We start from the raw sequence: 17060 nt of genomic DNA, 5'->3' as shown, positions 1-17060 counted from the left end.
CGAGGCAGCGACATGCAGTGGCCATCAGTGATGTCATTAGAGCAAGTGAGCAACGGGCAAGGTCACGAAGCGGCCGAGCCTATAGCGCGCGAGATGCCTAGTAGTTCAAATTGTCTAAGTGGGCGGTGTCTGTCTGTGAGTCACGAAAGTGATGAAGTGACATCATCAGTGAGGTGGGTAGCGGTGTATAAGTGGGTGCTGGGTAGTGTCACAAGAAAACCTCATGAACGCCATTTTCAAGCTCGGTAACGCCATATCTCAGTAACACCTTGACAGAATTTCTTCACATTTGGCTCAAAAGTCAAAGTCTGGACAGACATGGATGTCGGCGGAGGCATATATCCGCGGTGCAATTGTTCTAGTTTTATTTTGCCCAGTGAATGTGTACATTTTGAAAAGCATTGTATGTAAATCGGCTAAAAGAGTTGGAAAATATCGGAATATCAGATATCAGCAAAAAAATATATATATACAATATCATGCATCTCTACCTCAGAGTAACCTCGCGTCACCAGGCTCTTCCCGAGAAGCCCTTCATTTGTGAATTACACCTCTTTCCTCTTTCCGCCCTAGACGTATGTATACCAGATACGTGCCACATTTTAATCGTTCCCCCGTTGAAACGCTGATTCGCGTTGTGTAGGCTAACTAGTCACCACGAATGGCGACCGTGGCGGCCATGCCATATTGCATCAATGTTTTGTTTTAAAACATTTTTGTGCCAAGTAACTTTTTAGTCACCTCGTGTTATCAAGCTCTAGATAACTAACCGTTAGCTACACATTTTTCTGGCGCACACGTATCCGGTAACCGGCTGCTGGTTCCTGCCATTGCGTCAAGCCCCCAGGTCCCGAAACCTTACTAACGCCTCAGAGTAAAGGTGCTCTTATACTCGAGCAAGCTCCATGGGGGTGGAGCTCCGCGAGTCTCCGGGAGTCACCGTGCAGACCTCGCGCTGGGGCAGATGCTATTATACTCAGAAAGTGAACAGCCCGTGAAAAGTCGCAATGAAACGCTATTATGTGCAGTACTGAGTGCGCTTTCACTCTCAAACGACTGCACATCAGCACATGAAGGAATCACCAAACTTGTTTTTACTGAAAGCCGTTTTACTTCTCAGCCCTGATTGCCAACTCTGTGCTGCTTTTGATCTCTCAATAATGCTCTCAACACAACACATTTACTTGGTGAAATGACTAAAAACGAACAGTTGCAAATCTAAGTTTATAGCCTACCACATGGGTCAAGAAATGTGGCGAAAACACAGCTCAGTGTTCAGGGCTCAGTGGCTTGAAAGCGTCCATGTTTGGAGAGAAGCCGTGCGTTGCTCGCGCTGTGAGAAAAAAAATCAGGCACACGGCGAGCGCCCGACGGAGGTAGCGAATAACCACGCCCAACAAATTTACGTCATTTGACGCGCCCGGCCCTCGCTCCACCCCCGCGCCCTTCACGGCAGGGTGAGCATAATACCACCTTTAAACCTACTGTATTCCTCTTTAGAAAATGGGCCTGGGCTGCTGTGAAAAAGGTCTATAAAGCATTAGCTGTGATATTTTCCATGTGATTCTAAAAGGATAGAATTCAAAGAGTACTAGAGTAATGTGAGTAAATGTAATTAGTTACTTCCACCCTTGACAGATGAGTTGACCTGACTGACTGTTTCTCTCTTCTCAGCTCCATCACAGCGACCCACATCTCCTCCATCCCCAGCTCCCTCTGTCAGCAGCTGCCCAGCCTGCACACGCTGTAAGCTTACACTCACACCTCACGACAAAAATAAAAAATATTTTTTTTTAATTTAAAAAAAAAAGAAAAAAAATTAAAGCCCCATTCAGCAACTTTTCCTAGTTTTGCTATTGGGGAAACTGCGCCCTCTGGGTGCAATAGCATCGGTATCGATATCGCTGTTCAAAGCCAACAAAACACAGCGCCAGAAAGCTCTATGTACATCTTGTGACATCGGGTACTCACCATGTGATGAAATAATAATCCATAGTTACGTGAAACGTCATTTTCGTAGCAAATCCGCATCGAGTTACTTCCTTGTTTTACTGAACACAGCGCTTCAGCTGTACAGCGCATGTGCCTCCAAGCTGCCTCCGGGACGCAGGCATGAAAATGCTTAGTCCCAGGAGAGGCCTTTGGAGGGCGCTGTGTGACCATAGAGGCGACATTCTCTCTGTTATAAGTCACTGTACCATCTCCAATGACTAAAAAGCTGTTATATTAACTCATTGAATGCCATGGACGTCCTTCGACGTCCAATTAAATAGTGACGTAGAATGCCACGGACGTCCTTCGACGTCCAATGCGTTTTTTGACGGTGGGACGTCGATCAAAGCCTTCCGCAGCTCCTGTACAACTATAGTAGCTATTGGAGGTGTATAACCTATTTTACGGACTCATTAGGTGGCGACAGTGCTTGCTCGGTGCAGTCCAGATTAGAGACAGGTCCGAGAAACAGCCTCAAAAGCCGTGGATCAAAGACAACCCGATGCATGCTCCCAGAGCCATTTGCTCTGTCGCGGGAGCTGACATTGGCTCCGAACAGGAGTCAATCCGCGCTCACAACTGAGCCCCTCTGTCCCTGTCTGTCTGTCTGTCTGTCTGTATAGTTTCTCCACCCGATTAGCAGACAGGAAAGCAGCCCCTGACGCCAAACCATTCAGCAATCCGGGTTGGCTCTTCCCTGCTGTGGCGCTGAGAGCCGACAGCAGCACACAAACGCAGCACTCCGAAAATATAATGGTTGCGTGAGGCTGTGTGCAGTGTGGGGAGGAGTTTACGGGGGGAGGGGGGGAGGGGGGTGGTGCACGCAGGGCATCACACAACAACTACGTCACTACATCAGAAAATATTATCTTCAGACTCAGTGAATGTGCTTGAAATGCTGCATTTCACAAAAGGCGGATTATCTCAGCTAATAATTTGAAAAGCCTGAAAACGCTGAAAACAACCTATCTTCTCCGGCTCATAACTAAAGAACGGAAAATGGTATCAATAAACTTTTTTTTGCTGATGATACAATAGAGCCAGCTCGTTCTTGTGCGTGTTCGGTGTTTACATAGTAATATCACACAATATTCTGTGGGCCTCGAGAAATCACTGAAAACGCTCTGAAAACTCTGGCACTGGGAGCATCCGTTCTCCAAAAGTGGCTGGCACTGAATGAGTTAAGGTGAAAAAAATGCTTATTGGGGCTTTAAGTGAGTTGGTCCTCAGGAACCTGGGTCTCTCCAGCTGTATAACAGACATCATATCCGTCAACCACAATTGAAAAGAAGGTGGAGAGGTGAAGTTCCATTCCATCAAACTTTCCCTTTTTGGCAACAATTGTCCCCTGTGTCAGAGACTGTTGCACAGCTGTAGGGAAGATCAGAGAGGACTCTGAGAAGCTGAAGATGGCGAGTTCTGCCTCCAGCTGAACGGTTATTTTGTAGGCCTTAGAGTACCAGTCAAATATTTTGGAAGCCCAGAATCCTGTCAGTGAAGGGCAGAACCAGAAGGCATGAGCCAGAGTGCCCTCTGACACCTGTCACACAGTGGTGAGACAGAAGAGTAAAGCTTGTGCAACATATGCTTAGAATAGTGAAGACGGTGAGCGACTTTAAATTGGATCAGTTTAATTTAATTTTATACTATTAACTGAGCAGAGTGGTATCACAGACAGACTCCTACCCCATATAATGTCAGATAAGTCAATGCCAAGTTCCCCCTGCCACGCTTCTCTAATCCTCTCAGTAGAGGCCATGGTGCAGTTGTCAAACAGACATACAAATCTAGAAATGAGATGCTTGGAGTGAGGAGGGCTCAGCAAAGCATTGAAATAGGCATGTTCATTTGGGTGTGCTTTGAAGTCATGAATCTTGGATAGAACATCTCTGACTTGTAGGTATCTGAGCCAGTGCGTGTTGTGTAGCATGCATTTTTAAAGAAGTATCAAATGAACTAAACTGAAAGTCTGCATCATTCGTGGGGGGTGAAATATTTTCTGATTCCTTGTTATAATTTGGATCTGCTCATGCTAGAAACAGCTTAATCTTAATGACATTAGTCAAGATACAGGCTATTTGCTGGCATGATTAATTTTCTTCTGTAAACGGACCATGAGGTTTATAATATTTTTACTGCCATCATCCAAATCCACATGGGCTTACAAGACGCACCCATGTATATTCATAATAATATAACCCAAACATTCCATATAACCTGTTTTCTGTCTATAGGGATCTGTCACATAACCTGATCCAGAGTCTGCCCAGCTTCAGCAGCTGCAGAAAGCTGCAAAACATGCAAGTGATCTGTTTACATTCGATTAGCTTCGTTTCACTTTTGCATGTCATATTCCAATAGATATTACTGTCTTCAATTATACTCTTGATTGAGCCGGATGGAACTGGTTTTATCTTTCCAGATATCTGCGTCATAACTCCATACATCAGGTCCGTCCAGGAACTTTTCGGCACATGAAAGACCTCAGATCGCTGTGAGTGACTGTGAGAAGCTCTGAACTCAGATCAGACACAAAACTATTTTCAACAAACACGTGACATGTGCGACAAACAGGTTGTTCTGGGTTTCTCTCTCTCAGTGACCTCACCTCCAACCACCTCTCCTCCATCTCCCTGGAGGGTCTGCAGAGCCTCAGCCATCTGAAGCTGGCTGGGAACCTGCAGCTGAGAGCCACCCTGCCCCTCCACCACCTGCCCAAGCTCAGGTAACCAACCTGCTCATAGCCCCGCCTGCTGACAGTGTTGGGCAAATTACTCAGGAAGTATAATAAGTTACTGATTACTCCTTTAAGATAGATAGATTATAGATAAATACATAGATGATAGATAGATAGATAGATAGATAGATAGATAGATAGATAGATAGAGATAGATAGATAGATGATAGATAGATAGATAGATAGATAGATAGATAGATAGATAGATAGATAGATAGTCGGGGGGCATGGTGGCTCAGTGGTAGAGCTGTCGCCTCACAGCTATCCCTATTCCAGGGATATTTTTGCATTGTACGGACTTTGTGTGTTTTTCCCCAGGGTGGCAGAGATGCCGTTTGCCTCACAGTGCTGTGTGTTTCTTCACTGTGTCAGCTCAAAGAGCCTCTACGCCTGGAGCCCTGACAGTGTGGACCACATCAGTAAGAGTCACACTTTTCTCAGTATGATAATATGCACTCTCATAATAATAATATGTACTCTCATTATAAGAATATGTACTCTCATAATAATATGTACTCTCATTATAATATGTACTCTAATAAAGAAAAAAAACATCGCATGGATGCATAACTGGGACGTATCCTCAGTGATGTACCCTGGGGTCATAGGATGTTTGGGGTCTCGCAACATCATAGACCCTCGCCCAGGTGACCCAGCCGGGGCTGGCCAAGCCCCAACTTACGTCCCAGTAGCTACCCACGGTCAGCCCTATAGGGAGGGTCGAAGGTGGTCACGTGGTCAGGGCCACTCAATCCGCTGCTCCGGAACTACTCTGCTGGGACCGGGGGAAGGGGAGGGCTCTGGTACGTAGAGGGACCGGGCTCTGTGGGTTGCCACCCGGCCGGGTTCCTCCCTCGTCTCACCAGGTCTACGACCTGTGCGCTGCACCAGACTCCCCCGCTCCAAACATCTCATTCCGAGGTGATGGTATCTTAGTGGACACCATGCAGTACCAGTACTTGGTGGCACTGCAGTCTCCACTTGCGGCTTGAATGGCCCTCCTAAAAGGCCTCTCGTGGGTTGTTGGGCTTCTTCCTCACGGAAGACGCAGGCTGGGGAGCTAACCCATACTGCTACCCGGGTGCCGTCCCTGTTCCGGCTGTCAACTGACTCTCCAGTAGTCACTAGTCTTTCCTGGTTGTCACATAGTCTATTCCTATGAGTCACTGGCTAGGCCAGGCTAACTAATAAAGAAAAAAAACATCGCATGGATGCATAACCCATAGTATGACCCAGCCGGGGCTGGCCAAGCCCCAACTTACGTCCCAGTAGCTACCCACGGTCAGCCCTACAGGGAGGGTCGAAGGTGGTCACGTGGTCAGGGCCACTCAATCCGCTGCTCCGGAACTACTCTGCTGGGACCGGGGGAAGGGGAGGGCTCTGGTACGTAGAGGGACCGGGCTCTGTGGGTTGCCACCCGGCCGGGTTCCTCCCTCGACAAACAAGGGGGTCCCTCAAGGGTCTATTTCAGGTCCAGTATTGTTTACTCTTTATATCAATTATATTGTACTCCCCTCTGTAGATTGTAACGTCCATTTTTATGCCGACGATACAATTCTATATTGTTTTGGTCACACCCCAGCACAAGCCAATGCAAAATTGCAGACTGCTTTTATTAACTTTGAAAGGTCTCTTCTGATCCATAAACTTGTCTTAAACTCAGACAAGACCAAATCAATGATGTTCTCTCGGTCCACTGATGGCATCAACAGTTTCTGTATTCGCACACTCCATGGTGTGCAAATTGAAACTGTTGACTCATATAAATATCTTGGTATTTGGCTGGATTCCAAATTGTCCTTTCAGAACCACGTTGAACACCTCGCTAAGAAGTTAAGAGGAAAAATTGGTTTTCTATACAGGAATAAATCCTGCTTCTCACTCTGTACTAGGAAGTCCATTGTTCAATCATTAATTATGTCTGTTTTTGATTATGGTGATGTCGTGTATATGCATGCTGCAGCTTCTGTTTTGAGGCCGCTTGATGCGGTGTATCACAGTGCCCTGCGTTTTATAACAGGTGATACATTTCTTACACATCGTTGTATTTTATATGAGAAGGTAGGCTGGTCCTCCCTGTCGGCTCGAAGGGAACAACACTGCCTTCTATTTATTTATAAAGCCTTGCTCGGGAAGCTTCCCTCTTATTTGTCTTCACTCATTAGTCTGAACAACACATGCTATCATACACGCTCTCAATCACTCATCAGTCTATCTGTACCCCGCGTAAGGACTGAGCTAGGAAAGACTGCATTCTCCTTTTATGCCCCTAACAAATGGAACTTACTCCAGAGCTTTTTAAAACTAGACCACTTAGTCCCCTTGGAGTCTTTTAGAGTGCTCATTGAGGGTACCCTATGCAACAGATGCTCTTGTTTTCTATGATGTTTTATATAATTGTATATTTCTTCTTTTTTTTTTATTTTGTTCTTTTATCTATTCTTGTTTGTATTCATGTAACTGCTGTACTGTATGTGTGCATATTGTAATCAGGGCTCCCTTGAAAATGAGAGCATGCTCTCAAGGGCACACCCTGTATAAATAAAGGTTAAATAAAAAAAATAAAAAAATAAAAATAAAAAATAAATAACTGGGACGTATCCTCAGTGATGTACCCTGGGGTCATAGGATGTTTCGGGTCTCGCAACATCATACACCCTCGCCCAGGTGACCCAGCCGGGGCTGGCCAAGCCCCAACTCATAATAATATGTACTCTCATTATAATAATATGCACTCATATGTACTCTCATAATAATATGTACTCTCATTATAATAATATGCACTCTCATACTAATATGTACTCTCATAATAATATGTACTCTCATAATAATATGTACTCTCATAATAATAATATGTACTCTCATTATAATAATATGTACTCTCATAATAATAATATGTACTCTCATTATAATAATATGTACTCTCATAATAATAATATGTACTCTCATTATAATAATATGTACTCTCATTATAATAATATGTACTCTCATAATAATAATATGTACTCTCATTATAATAATATGCACTCTGACTTAGAAACCTGTAAGCACTCATGGTGGAAGAGCATGCGTGAGTGCGCATGAGCTTTGTGGAACTGTTGTTGCTTTTCCTTTCACTTGAAAGGGATTACTTCTTACTTACTTCTTACTTACTTCTTACATGTCATATTTTCATAGAAAGCTGTGATCCAGAGGACTTGAGCATGGAGTTCAGTGTTGAGAAGAGACCACAGTCTGTCCGCTGTTCCCCCACACCAGGTGAGTCAAGTCAAGTTTATGTGTATAGCCCTAATTCACAAGCATGTCTCAGAGGGCTTTACAGACAATAATGTCTAGCTAAGTCTAGCTAAGCTCAATCAACAAACAAGATTGTCTGCTGGGACGATACAGAGGTTTGTTCTAAAAGCAGATATCCTCCATCTGAAAGAAGTGACACTTACCACTACAAAGTGATTAATAGGACCAGTTGGTGCTCCCTAAAGGATAGTCGGTAGCTTAAAGTTATAATCCATAAGATTTCAGTTTTGTTTGAGTTTGAGTAGTATTTAGTGTTGGGGGGGGGGGGGGGGGGGGGGGGGGGGGGGGGGGGCTAGTTCCGGCCCCCTTCCTCGGACCGGACCCATCTTCAACCTCGGCCTTCATTGTGATGTGAACTACACACCTGTAAAGTGTTGTGATGTGAACTACACACCTGTAAAGTGTTGTGATGTGAACTACACACCTGTAAAGTGTTGTGACTGCATCTTGTGAACTACACACCTGTAAAGTGTTGTGATGTGAACTACACACCTGTAAAGTGTTGTGATGTGAACTACACACCTGTAAAGTGTTGTGATGTGAACTACACACCTGTAAAGTGTTGTGACTGCATCTTGTGAACTACACACCTGTAAAGTGTTGTGATGTGAACTACACACCTGTAAAGTGTTGTGATGTGAACTACACACCTGTAAAGTGTTGTGACTGCATCTTGTGAACTACACACCTGTAAAGTGTTGTGACTGCATCTTGTGAACTACACACCTGTAAAGTGTTGTGACTGCATCTTGTGAACTACACACCTGTAAAGTGTTGTGACTGCATCTTGTGAACTACAAACCTGTAAAGTGTTGTGACTGCATCTTGTGAACTACACACCTGTAAAGTGTTGTGACTGCATCTTGTGAACTACATACCTGTAAAGTGTTGTGGCTGCATCTTGTGAACTACATACCTGTAAAGTGTTGTGACTGCATCTTGTGAACTACACACCTGTAAAGTGTTGTGACTGCATCTTGTGAACTACACACCTGTAAAGTGTTGTGACTGCATCTTGTGAACTACATACCTGTAAAGTGTTGTGGCTGCATCTTGTGAACTACATACCTGTAAAGTGTTGTGACTGCATCTTGTGAACTACACACCTGTAAAGTGTTGTGACTGCATCTTGTGAACTACACACCTGTAAAGTGTTGTGACTGCATCTTGTGAACTACACACCTGTAAAGTGTTGTGACTGCATCTTGTGAACTACACACCTGTAAAGTGTTGTGACTGTATCTTGTGAACTACACACCTGTAAAGTGTTGTGACTGCATCTTGTGAACTACACACCTGTAAAGTGTTGTGACTGCATCTTGTGAACTACACACCTGTAAAGTGTTGTGAATGCATCTTGTGAACTACACACCTGTAAAGTGTTGTGACTGCATCTTGTGAACTACACACCTGTAAAGTGTAGTGACTGCATCTTGTGAACTACACACCTGTAAAGTGTTGTGATGTGAACTACACACCTGTAAAGTGTTGTGATGTGAACTACACACCTGTAAAGTGTTGTGACTGCATCTTGTGAACTACACACCTGTAAAGTGTTGTGACTGCATCTTGTGAACTACACACCTGTAAAGTGTTGTGATGTGAACTACACACCTGTAAAGTGTTGTGAATGCATCTTGTGAACTACACACCTGTAAAGTGTTGTGACTGCATCTTGTGAACTACACACCTGTAAAGTGTAGTGACTGCATCTTGTGAACTACACACCTGTAAAGTGTTGTGATGTGAACTACACACCTGTAAAGTGTTGTGATGTGAACTACACACCTGTAAAGTGTTGTGACTGCATCTTGTGAACTACACACCTGTAAAGTGTTGTGACTGCATCTTGTGAACTACACACCTGTAAAGTGTTGTGACTGCATCTTGTGAACTACACACCTGTAAAGTGTTGTGATGTGAACTACACACCTGTAAAGTGTTGTGATGTGAACTACACACCTGTAAAGTGTTGTGACTGCATCTTGTGAACTACACACCTGTAAAGTGTTGTGACTGCATCTTGTGAACTACACACCTGTAAAGTGTTGTGACTGCATCTTGTGAACTGCACACCTGTAAAGTGTTGTGATGTGAACTACACACCTGTAAAGTGTTGTGACTGCATCTTGCACGGTTGTGATGCTATAGCGTTGACTAACTCTGTCCACAGACATAATGACACACCTGCCCACACCCACATGCCGTCACAGCTGGTAATAACATGCAGGGTCTTCATATACTGATGTATAACCTATCATCACAAGTCACACAGTTAAACCCTCTAAATTGTGACTGTTTAGTAAGACAAAGACTGAAGCTAGCTGGTGTTCAGGATTCTTACCTCCGTCTGTCTCTGTCTCCAGCTCCACCCCGGCTGTGTCAGAGCTCCTCCGCTCCCCGGTTGCTTCGGTTCAGCGTGTGCTGCATCTCCATCCTCTCCATCACCTTCAACATCCTGGTCCTGGTCTCCATCTTCCTCTCCTCAGCATCTAAACCTCCCGCCCAGCGTCTTCTAGGCGTTCTCTTCTGGCTCCGTTTCCTCGCGGGGCTCTCCGGCGCCACCTTGGATGTGGCGGTCGTTGAAACCGCGGGCTGCTTCGAGGCTTTGGACCCGGCGTGGACGCAGACCGAGGGTCCAGGATCCGGAGTCATGCACTTCCTCTTCGCTCTGTCCTCCGAGGCCTGCGTCTTCCTCATGCTGGCCGTCGTCTTCTTCGAGCACAGAAACTCTACGAGCTACGACTTCAGCCGGACCGCGGTGTGGCAGAGGCGCGTGGGCGTACGGGTCACCTCGGTGGTTTGCTGCACCCTGGCTCTGGCTGTTACCGCCTTGACTCTTAGCCTCTCCTCTCCCTGCGGGTGCTTTTCTCGTACACATTCAGTGTGTCAGAGCTACAACGCGGCCCTGGTGTCGTTTAACGCCTTCTGTTACCTGTTCATGACCGTCACACACACTTTTCGCCGGCGTCATCGTGAGAGAGTGACGTTAGAGCTGCCAGGTGTCCAGCACAGAGCCACCAAACTGACCAGGTTTCTCCTCCTCACAAACACTTTGCTCTGCTCGTCTGCGACCCTCGTCTGCCTCTCCTCCCTGCTCCGCCTGCCTTACCTCCCCGGCCCGGAAGTGGAGGAGGCGGTGGTGTTGCTCCTCACGGCCTTCCCCGCCTGTCTGGATCCCTTACTCTACATGTTCCTCAGTCCGCATTTCAGAGAAGAGCTTCACCGTCTTGTCCAGCAGGGGGCGGCCTACCGGCTGAAGAAGGAGCAGGACACCGGACGTTTGGCCGAGAGCTCAGAGGACGCGGACAATCTGTCCTGTACGTCCATGCAAACCCTAGTCTGTGTTTCCTTGTAAGAGGCCTTTCTCTCTGCCGCTGTCTCACTGCGTCTCAATGAAGTCGAGTCACAAAGGTTGTTTTGCTTTTTAAAGGTCTCATAGTTTACACTGACTTTTTAAAAGTCTCATATTCTACACTGACTTTTTAAAAGTCTTATATTCTACAGTGACTTTTTAAAAGTCTCATATTCTACACTGACTTTTTAAAGTCTCATATTCTACACTGTCCACTGATTTATTTGATGACTTGAGGTCATGTCAAAGCTGTGTGGTGTCATGCACCAAAAACACTCTCAATCCATTTTCACACCTTCATTTCCCAGCATGCATCTCTCTGAGTGTTTCCAAGAACAGGTTGTTTCTGTCGCTGTGTCTTTGAGACTCCACCCATTTTCAACCAGCATTTTATCAGACAGAATCAATAGTATATCCGAAAACCGTAAACAGTTTTGCAGGCATTCATTTATTTTGACAGTTTTTGAAAGTTGATTTGAGTTAAGTTGTGGATCTGTGATGTCATTCATACACAAATGACATCACTGATGTGAAACGTGAAGGGCTACAGGTAGGGAAAACTCTCCGGTATTAATCACTCAACCGCTTTAAGAAAAAAACAAAGCACTTTGTTAGTCTGTTATTTCTTACAAAAAGGACTTCTGAACCTTTGTGACACCACAAAGGTACAGAAGTCCAAGCAGCTCAGCGGGCGTCCTGGTGGCTCACCTGGTAGTATCACAAAGGCTAAAGGCTGAATTATACTCGAGCAAAGCTCCGTGGGAGTGGGGCCCCGCGAGTCTCCGCGAGTCTCCGTGCAGACCCCGCGCTGGGGCTGATGCCATTATACTCAGAAAGTGATCAGCATGTATTGTACAATGGTAATGGTGAGAACAGCCCGTGAAAAGTCGCAATTAAACGCTGTGCAGTACTGAGTGCGCTTTCACTCCCAAATGACCCCACATCAGTACATGAAGGAATCACCAAACTTGTTTTTACTGAAAGCCGTTTTACTTCTCAGCCCTGATTGCCTACTCTGTGCTGCTTTTAATCTCTCTCAATAATGCTCTCAACACAACACATTTACTTGGTGAAATGACTAAAAACGAACAGTTGCAAATCAAAGTTTATAGCCTACCACATGGGTCAAGAAATGTGGCGAAAACACAGCTCAGTGTTCAGGGCTCAGTGGCTTGAAAGCGGACATGTTTGGAGAGAAGCCGTGCGTTGCTCGCGCTGTGAGAAAGAAAATCAGGCACAAGGCGAGCGCCCGACGGAGGTAGCGCCCAACCACGCCCAACAAATTTACGTCATTTGACGCGCCCGGCCCTCGCTCCACCCCCGCGCCCTTCACGGCAGGGTGAGCATAATACAAGCTTTAGTCCTTTGCCGCATGTCACCCCCTCTCTCTTCCCACCTTTCCTGTCTGCGCACAGTCCTAATAAAGGCAAAATGCCCAAAAGAAATGTAAGAAGTCCAAGCAGCAGTTAGGGTTAGGCAGCAGTTGCCCAGCAAGCATTTCCTGACTGATGTCAGATCAAGGCGTGACTTTATTATGATTATGATTATTAGTATTATCATTTGCACAGATGAAAACATGATCTTAGCATGAAACGAATATTTAGAGTGTGTAACTGAATAGAAACTTCCGGGAAACATTTCCGCCTCCTGCGTGACTTTATTTTGACCATTTGCTGACATGAAGACATGATCTTTAACAAAAAAAGATTGATATTGTAGCTATGTGCTGCCAGCAAGAAACTTCCAGGACACCATAATGGTTAATACTGTAGCGCAGTGTTGGCAGTATTAAACTCATTACAAAAGTAACATATTACATGTAATATATTACTTTTAGCAGTAACTCAGTAATATAACTTATTACTTATAGGATTTCAGTAATATTATACTAGTTACTTTGTCAAGTAATTGAGTTTTGTTTTTTTAATCAAAGCATATACTTAAATAAAGATACAATGATTTCCTAATCAAACTGTGTTTTTATGCAAATAACCACTATAGATGACAATAACAAAGGAAAAGAATAACATTTAGAATTTTGGATTGTTTACACTGACTTCAAGGCAGTTGAAATTATTTTTCGGGATGGTTCCGGAGCGGCGTTGTCATTCTGCTATTGCGGTTGTTTTGGTGAAAGTAATGCAATAGTAGTGTAATAAGTAACAAGTTACTCTACACAGAGAGTAATATTGTAAAGTAACTTATTACTTTCAAATGAAAGTAACTAGTAATATGTAGTATATTACATTTTGAAAGTAACTTGCCCAACACTGCTGTAGCGTAATACTGTTAAATGAGGAATTGAGTTACTGCAGTAACGCGCATAATAACACAAGTACTTAGAGCTCTACCTGCTTGCTGACGCACACAGTCACAGTCAACATATATGTTACATTATTGTACGTGATGTAAATATATACCTGATTGTGTAGCCTGTGGTACAGACGTGCACAAACAGCAGAAACAAACAGAGACTGTGAGAAAACGGTCTCCTCTAAAACCGTTTAAATATGTGCAATGTGCTTGGTATAATTTCAGTGGTAGGTTAGTTCTGTCAGTAAAGTGCGGTGTTGGAGTGTGAGAGATCTGTGTTCCATTTTTTTCCCCTTTTTTACCGGGGCATGTATGATGTGCAGTATACTATAGCACTGCTGAATGCACAGTGTGCATAAACCTAGCAGAATAGCTGAATATCCCCCTTGTGGTGATCACTTGGATTGACAAGTCTATGAGGCGTTGAAATGACGGTCGGTCAGATAAACTTTCATATCAGCCTATCAAATCCACGTCGAATCAACCTCCAGGCCCGACACTGATTCAACCTCTGATCGACGACGTAATGTTTGCTGTGCGTTTATGGTTTTGATACTTTCGTCACCATGCTTAGACCATCCAACTCTGTCAGAATCAAGGCAAGGGAAATCCTGTTTTATACCATATATATATATATTGTATAAACAAACTCATAGCTACTGTATGCTTCAATTTTTACACTGAACTTATTAAACTCCTATAGGAAACACAAACTAATGTTTTCCTATTTTAATATAGACTAGGGTAGCCCATCCTATTGGGCGGGGAATAATAATCAGAATAGGATACTACCTGTTTAAATGTAGCCTAATTCATGTTTTATTGTTTTGTGTTTATGTTTCACATATTTTCTTCTCATTTTCTTCCTCTACTTCTCATGTGGTTCTGATGAGGAGACCCATTAACTTGATGCCAGTTTGTGATCAGTATGGAGACATAACTCAGATGTGTGGACTGGAAATGTAAATAGCCTTAGAGTTTTGCCAAAGATCAAAAACTTAAATCTGAGCTGTTCAATCATTCAATAAAATGTACATTATGTTTAAAAAAATAAGTGTATTAATATAGTGGAGTTTATTTCTACCTACCTGCATAGTTAATACAAGTTACTCTGGTTAAGGCAGACATGTCCAAAGTCCGGCCCGGGGGCCAATTGCGGCCCGCGGACCCATTTTAAGCTGCCCTCGGCTTGTCTCTCAAAATATACTATATGTGGCTCTTCACACAGTATTGGTTAATCAAGCAAGTTCAATTTGTATTTTTTACTTTCACATAACAATGACAGCACTATCATACAGTTTGTAGACAAGCACCAAGTAGGAACAGCACAGCCAGAACTAATGTTTTCAGATGGTAAACAAAATCCTTAGAGTACAATTCTATTGTTTGTGATGTTTTATTTATTTTCCAGCTACCCATAATGCGAGAGGCAGCTGGCCCCCCGTTATTTTCACATGATCTAATCTGGCCCCCATTCAAAAAAGTTTGGACACTCCTGGGTTAAGGACATTACTTGAAGTGATCATCTCTTTAAGAGTTCAGTTGTATTATCTTGGATGATAAGCAGGGCCGTGCACAGATAGATCCCAGGTGGTGCCCAAGCACCTGCCCTTTTGTCCTTTGAATGATAAGTGCCCTTTTTGCAAGACACGTCCGCGGCCAACATGACTGTGTATCAGAGGCTGTAGCGGACTCGTTTTTAAGGCTAGAGTGAAGATACTGATATCCTCAGAAACTAGAATGCCCAATGCATCCATTGGTCCCAACCATCTCATGCTCAACCATCTCATGCTAGCTTGTTAGGGAGGCGCAGGGGCGTTTCTAGGTCCTGAAGACATTGGGGGCTTTAGCCCGGTAAGCCGACGGTGAGGCGGGGTAAAAATTTTTGGTTTTTCCAATCCGTAAATACCCATGTTGTGAGTCATTTGAGATGAATACAGAAGAACAAGATTAGTGGGTCTCAAAGTGAGGTCCAGGGACCACCAGAGGTGCTTGATAGGGTTCTGGCAGGAGTCCACTTAGCAAATTCATGAATTGATAAATGTCAGCATTAGCCTCTTTCACTTACAAGAAGTTCTCACCACCTCCCCTCCTCATCCTCTGGTCTGGTCTGGTCTCCTCAACTCTCCTCTGCTGTGGTCTGGTGTCCTCTGTTTTGCTCTGCTCCACTCCCCTCAGGCTGAGATGAGAAAAAAACAAACAGAAAATATCAGTAGGCTAATCATGCAGGACCAAATTATCAGTTACTATTGTCTTAGTGTGTCATTACATAATGTTTCTGCTTCACTCCTCACCACCTCCTCTCCACACGAGCTCATCATCTCACTATGAAATTATTCAAACAAATGACATGCACCAACATGCACAGCATCACAGTAGCTACAACTATGAAATGATCTTATGTTATTTAATTGTGAAGATATTTTCTGAGATAAATGGGCCTTGATGCTCAAGGCCCATTTATCTCAGAAAATATCTTCACACAGAATATTATTAACCATACAAGCTACAAAGCTAGGATCAGCATGAAGCCACAGCCATCCACTCCAATGTCTATAGAAGCTAACGTTAGCATAACTGTCACAATAACAATAGCCTTGACTTCACAGTTACATTAAACAAAACCACACATCACTGCTTCATTAAACCATTACAACAAACAATACCTTGTTCCCAATTCCAGCTAGGCGCTTTTGATTAGATAAAGAACCGTAGGTTGAAGAGCGACATGTTTTATGTCAGGTCTGTTTAACTTTTTCATGTCAATTCACTTCCGGCCGGTGAGCACACCTTACGTCAAGTAGCGTAGATACAACATCACTACGTCCGCTCTAAGTTTCAAAATAAAAGTAGCATATGATACAAAAACGGCGCCATCAGAATTTAGGTTTACAGGAAGCGTGTACCTTAATAAAATACCTTCACAGGAGTTACTGGGGGGGGGTTCGTACACTCTGACTGAGTTGGTTTCTTCCATGATGCGTCATCATGGGAAAAACCAACTTGACGGGGGAAAGAGGGGGGTTTCGCTGCAAGCACTGACTTGAGAGGCTGTTTGTAACCTCCGGGGCTAGGAAAGAAACATCCGGGGCAAATTTAGGCTCAATTTTGGCGAGGGGAAAACTTGGATGGTCATTTTCAAAGGGGGTCCTTGATCTCTTACCTCAAGATATCTGAATGAGAATGGTTCTATGGGTACCCATGTGTCTCCCCTTTACAGACATGCCCACTTTATAATAATCCCATGCAGTTTTTTGTGTGCAGTAGCCTATAAATGTGTTATTTTCACCTTCCATTTAATAATTAATAATTCATTTTATTTGTAGTGCACTCTTCATTCAGAAATAATCTCAGAGTGCTACAGAG

At 44.0% G+C, this 17060-nt stretch overlaps 1 protein-coding gene across 1 annotated transcript in view; it reads left to right on the top strand.

Moving 5' to 3' along the window:
* The window catches only part of LOC310800648 (leucine-rich repeat-containing G-protein coupled receptor 5-like), a gene marked incomplete at both ends in the record, with an annotated part of 47404 nt that extends 36020 nt beyond the window's left edge, over positions 1–11384 (top strand). Inside the window, 5 exons of the mRNA XM_083663269.1 lie at positions 1675–1746; positions 4592–4717; positions 5048–5148; positions 7907–7987; positions 10393–11384. Coding sequence (XP_083519395.1) covers positions 1675–1746; positions 4592–4717; positions 5048–5148; positions 7907–7987; positions 10393–11384 — 1372 coding nt within the window. The remainder of the gene's footprint in view (positions 1–1674; positions 1747–4591; positions 4718–5047; positions 5149–7906; positions 7988–10392) is intronic.
* Positions 11385–17060: the final 5676 nt, after the last annotated feature.

The sequence above is a fragment of the Poromitra crassiceps genome (genome assembly GCF_964638095.1).
Source record: "Poromitra crassiceps genome assembly, chromosome: 30".
NCBI lineage: Eukaryota > Metazoa > Chordata > Actinopteri > Beryciformes > Melamphaidae > Poromitra > Poromitra crassiceps.
This window is presented reverse-complemented; position numbering and strand designations above follow the sequence as displayed.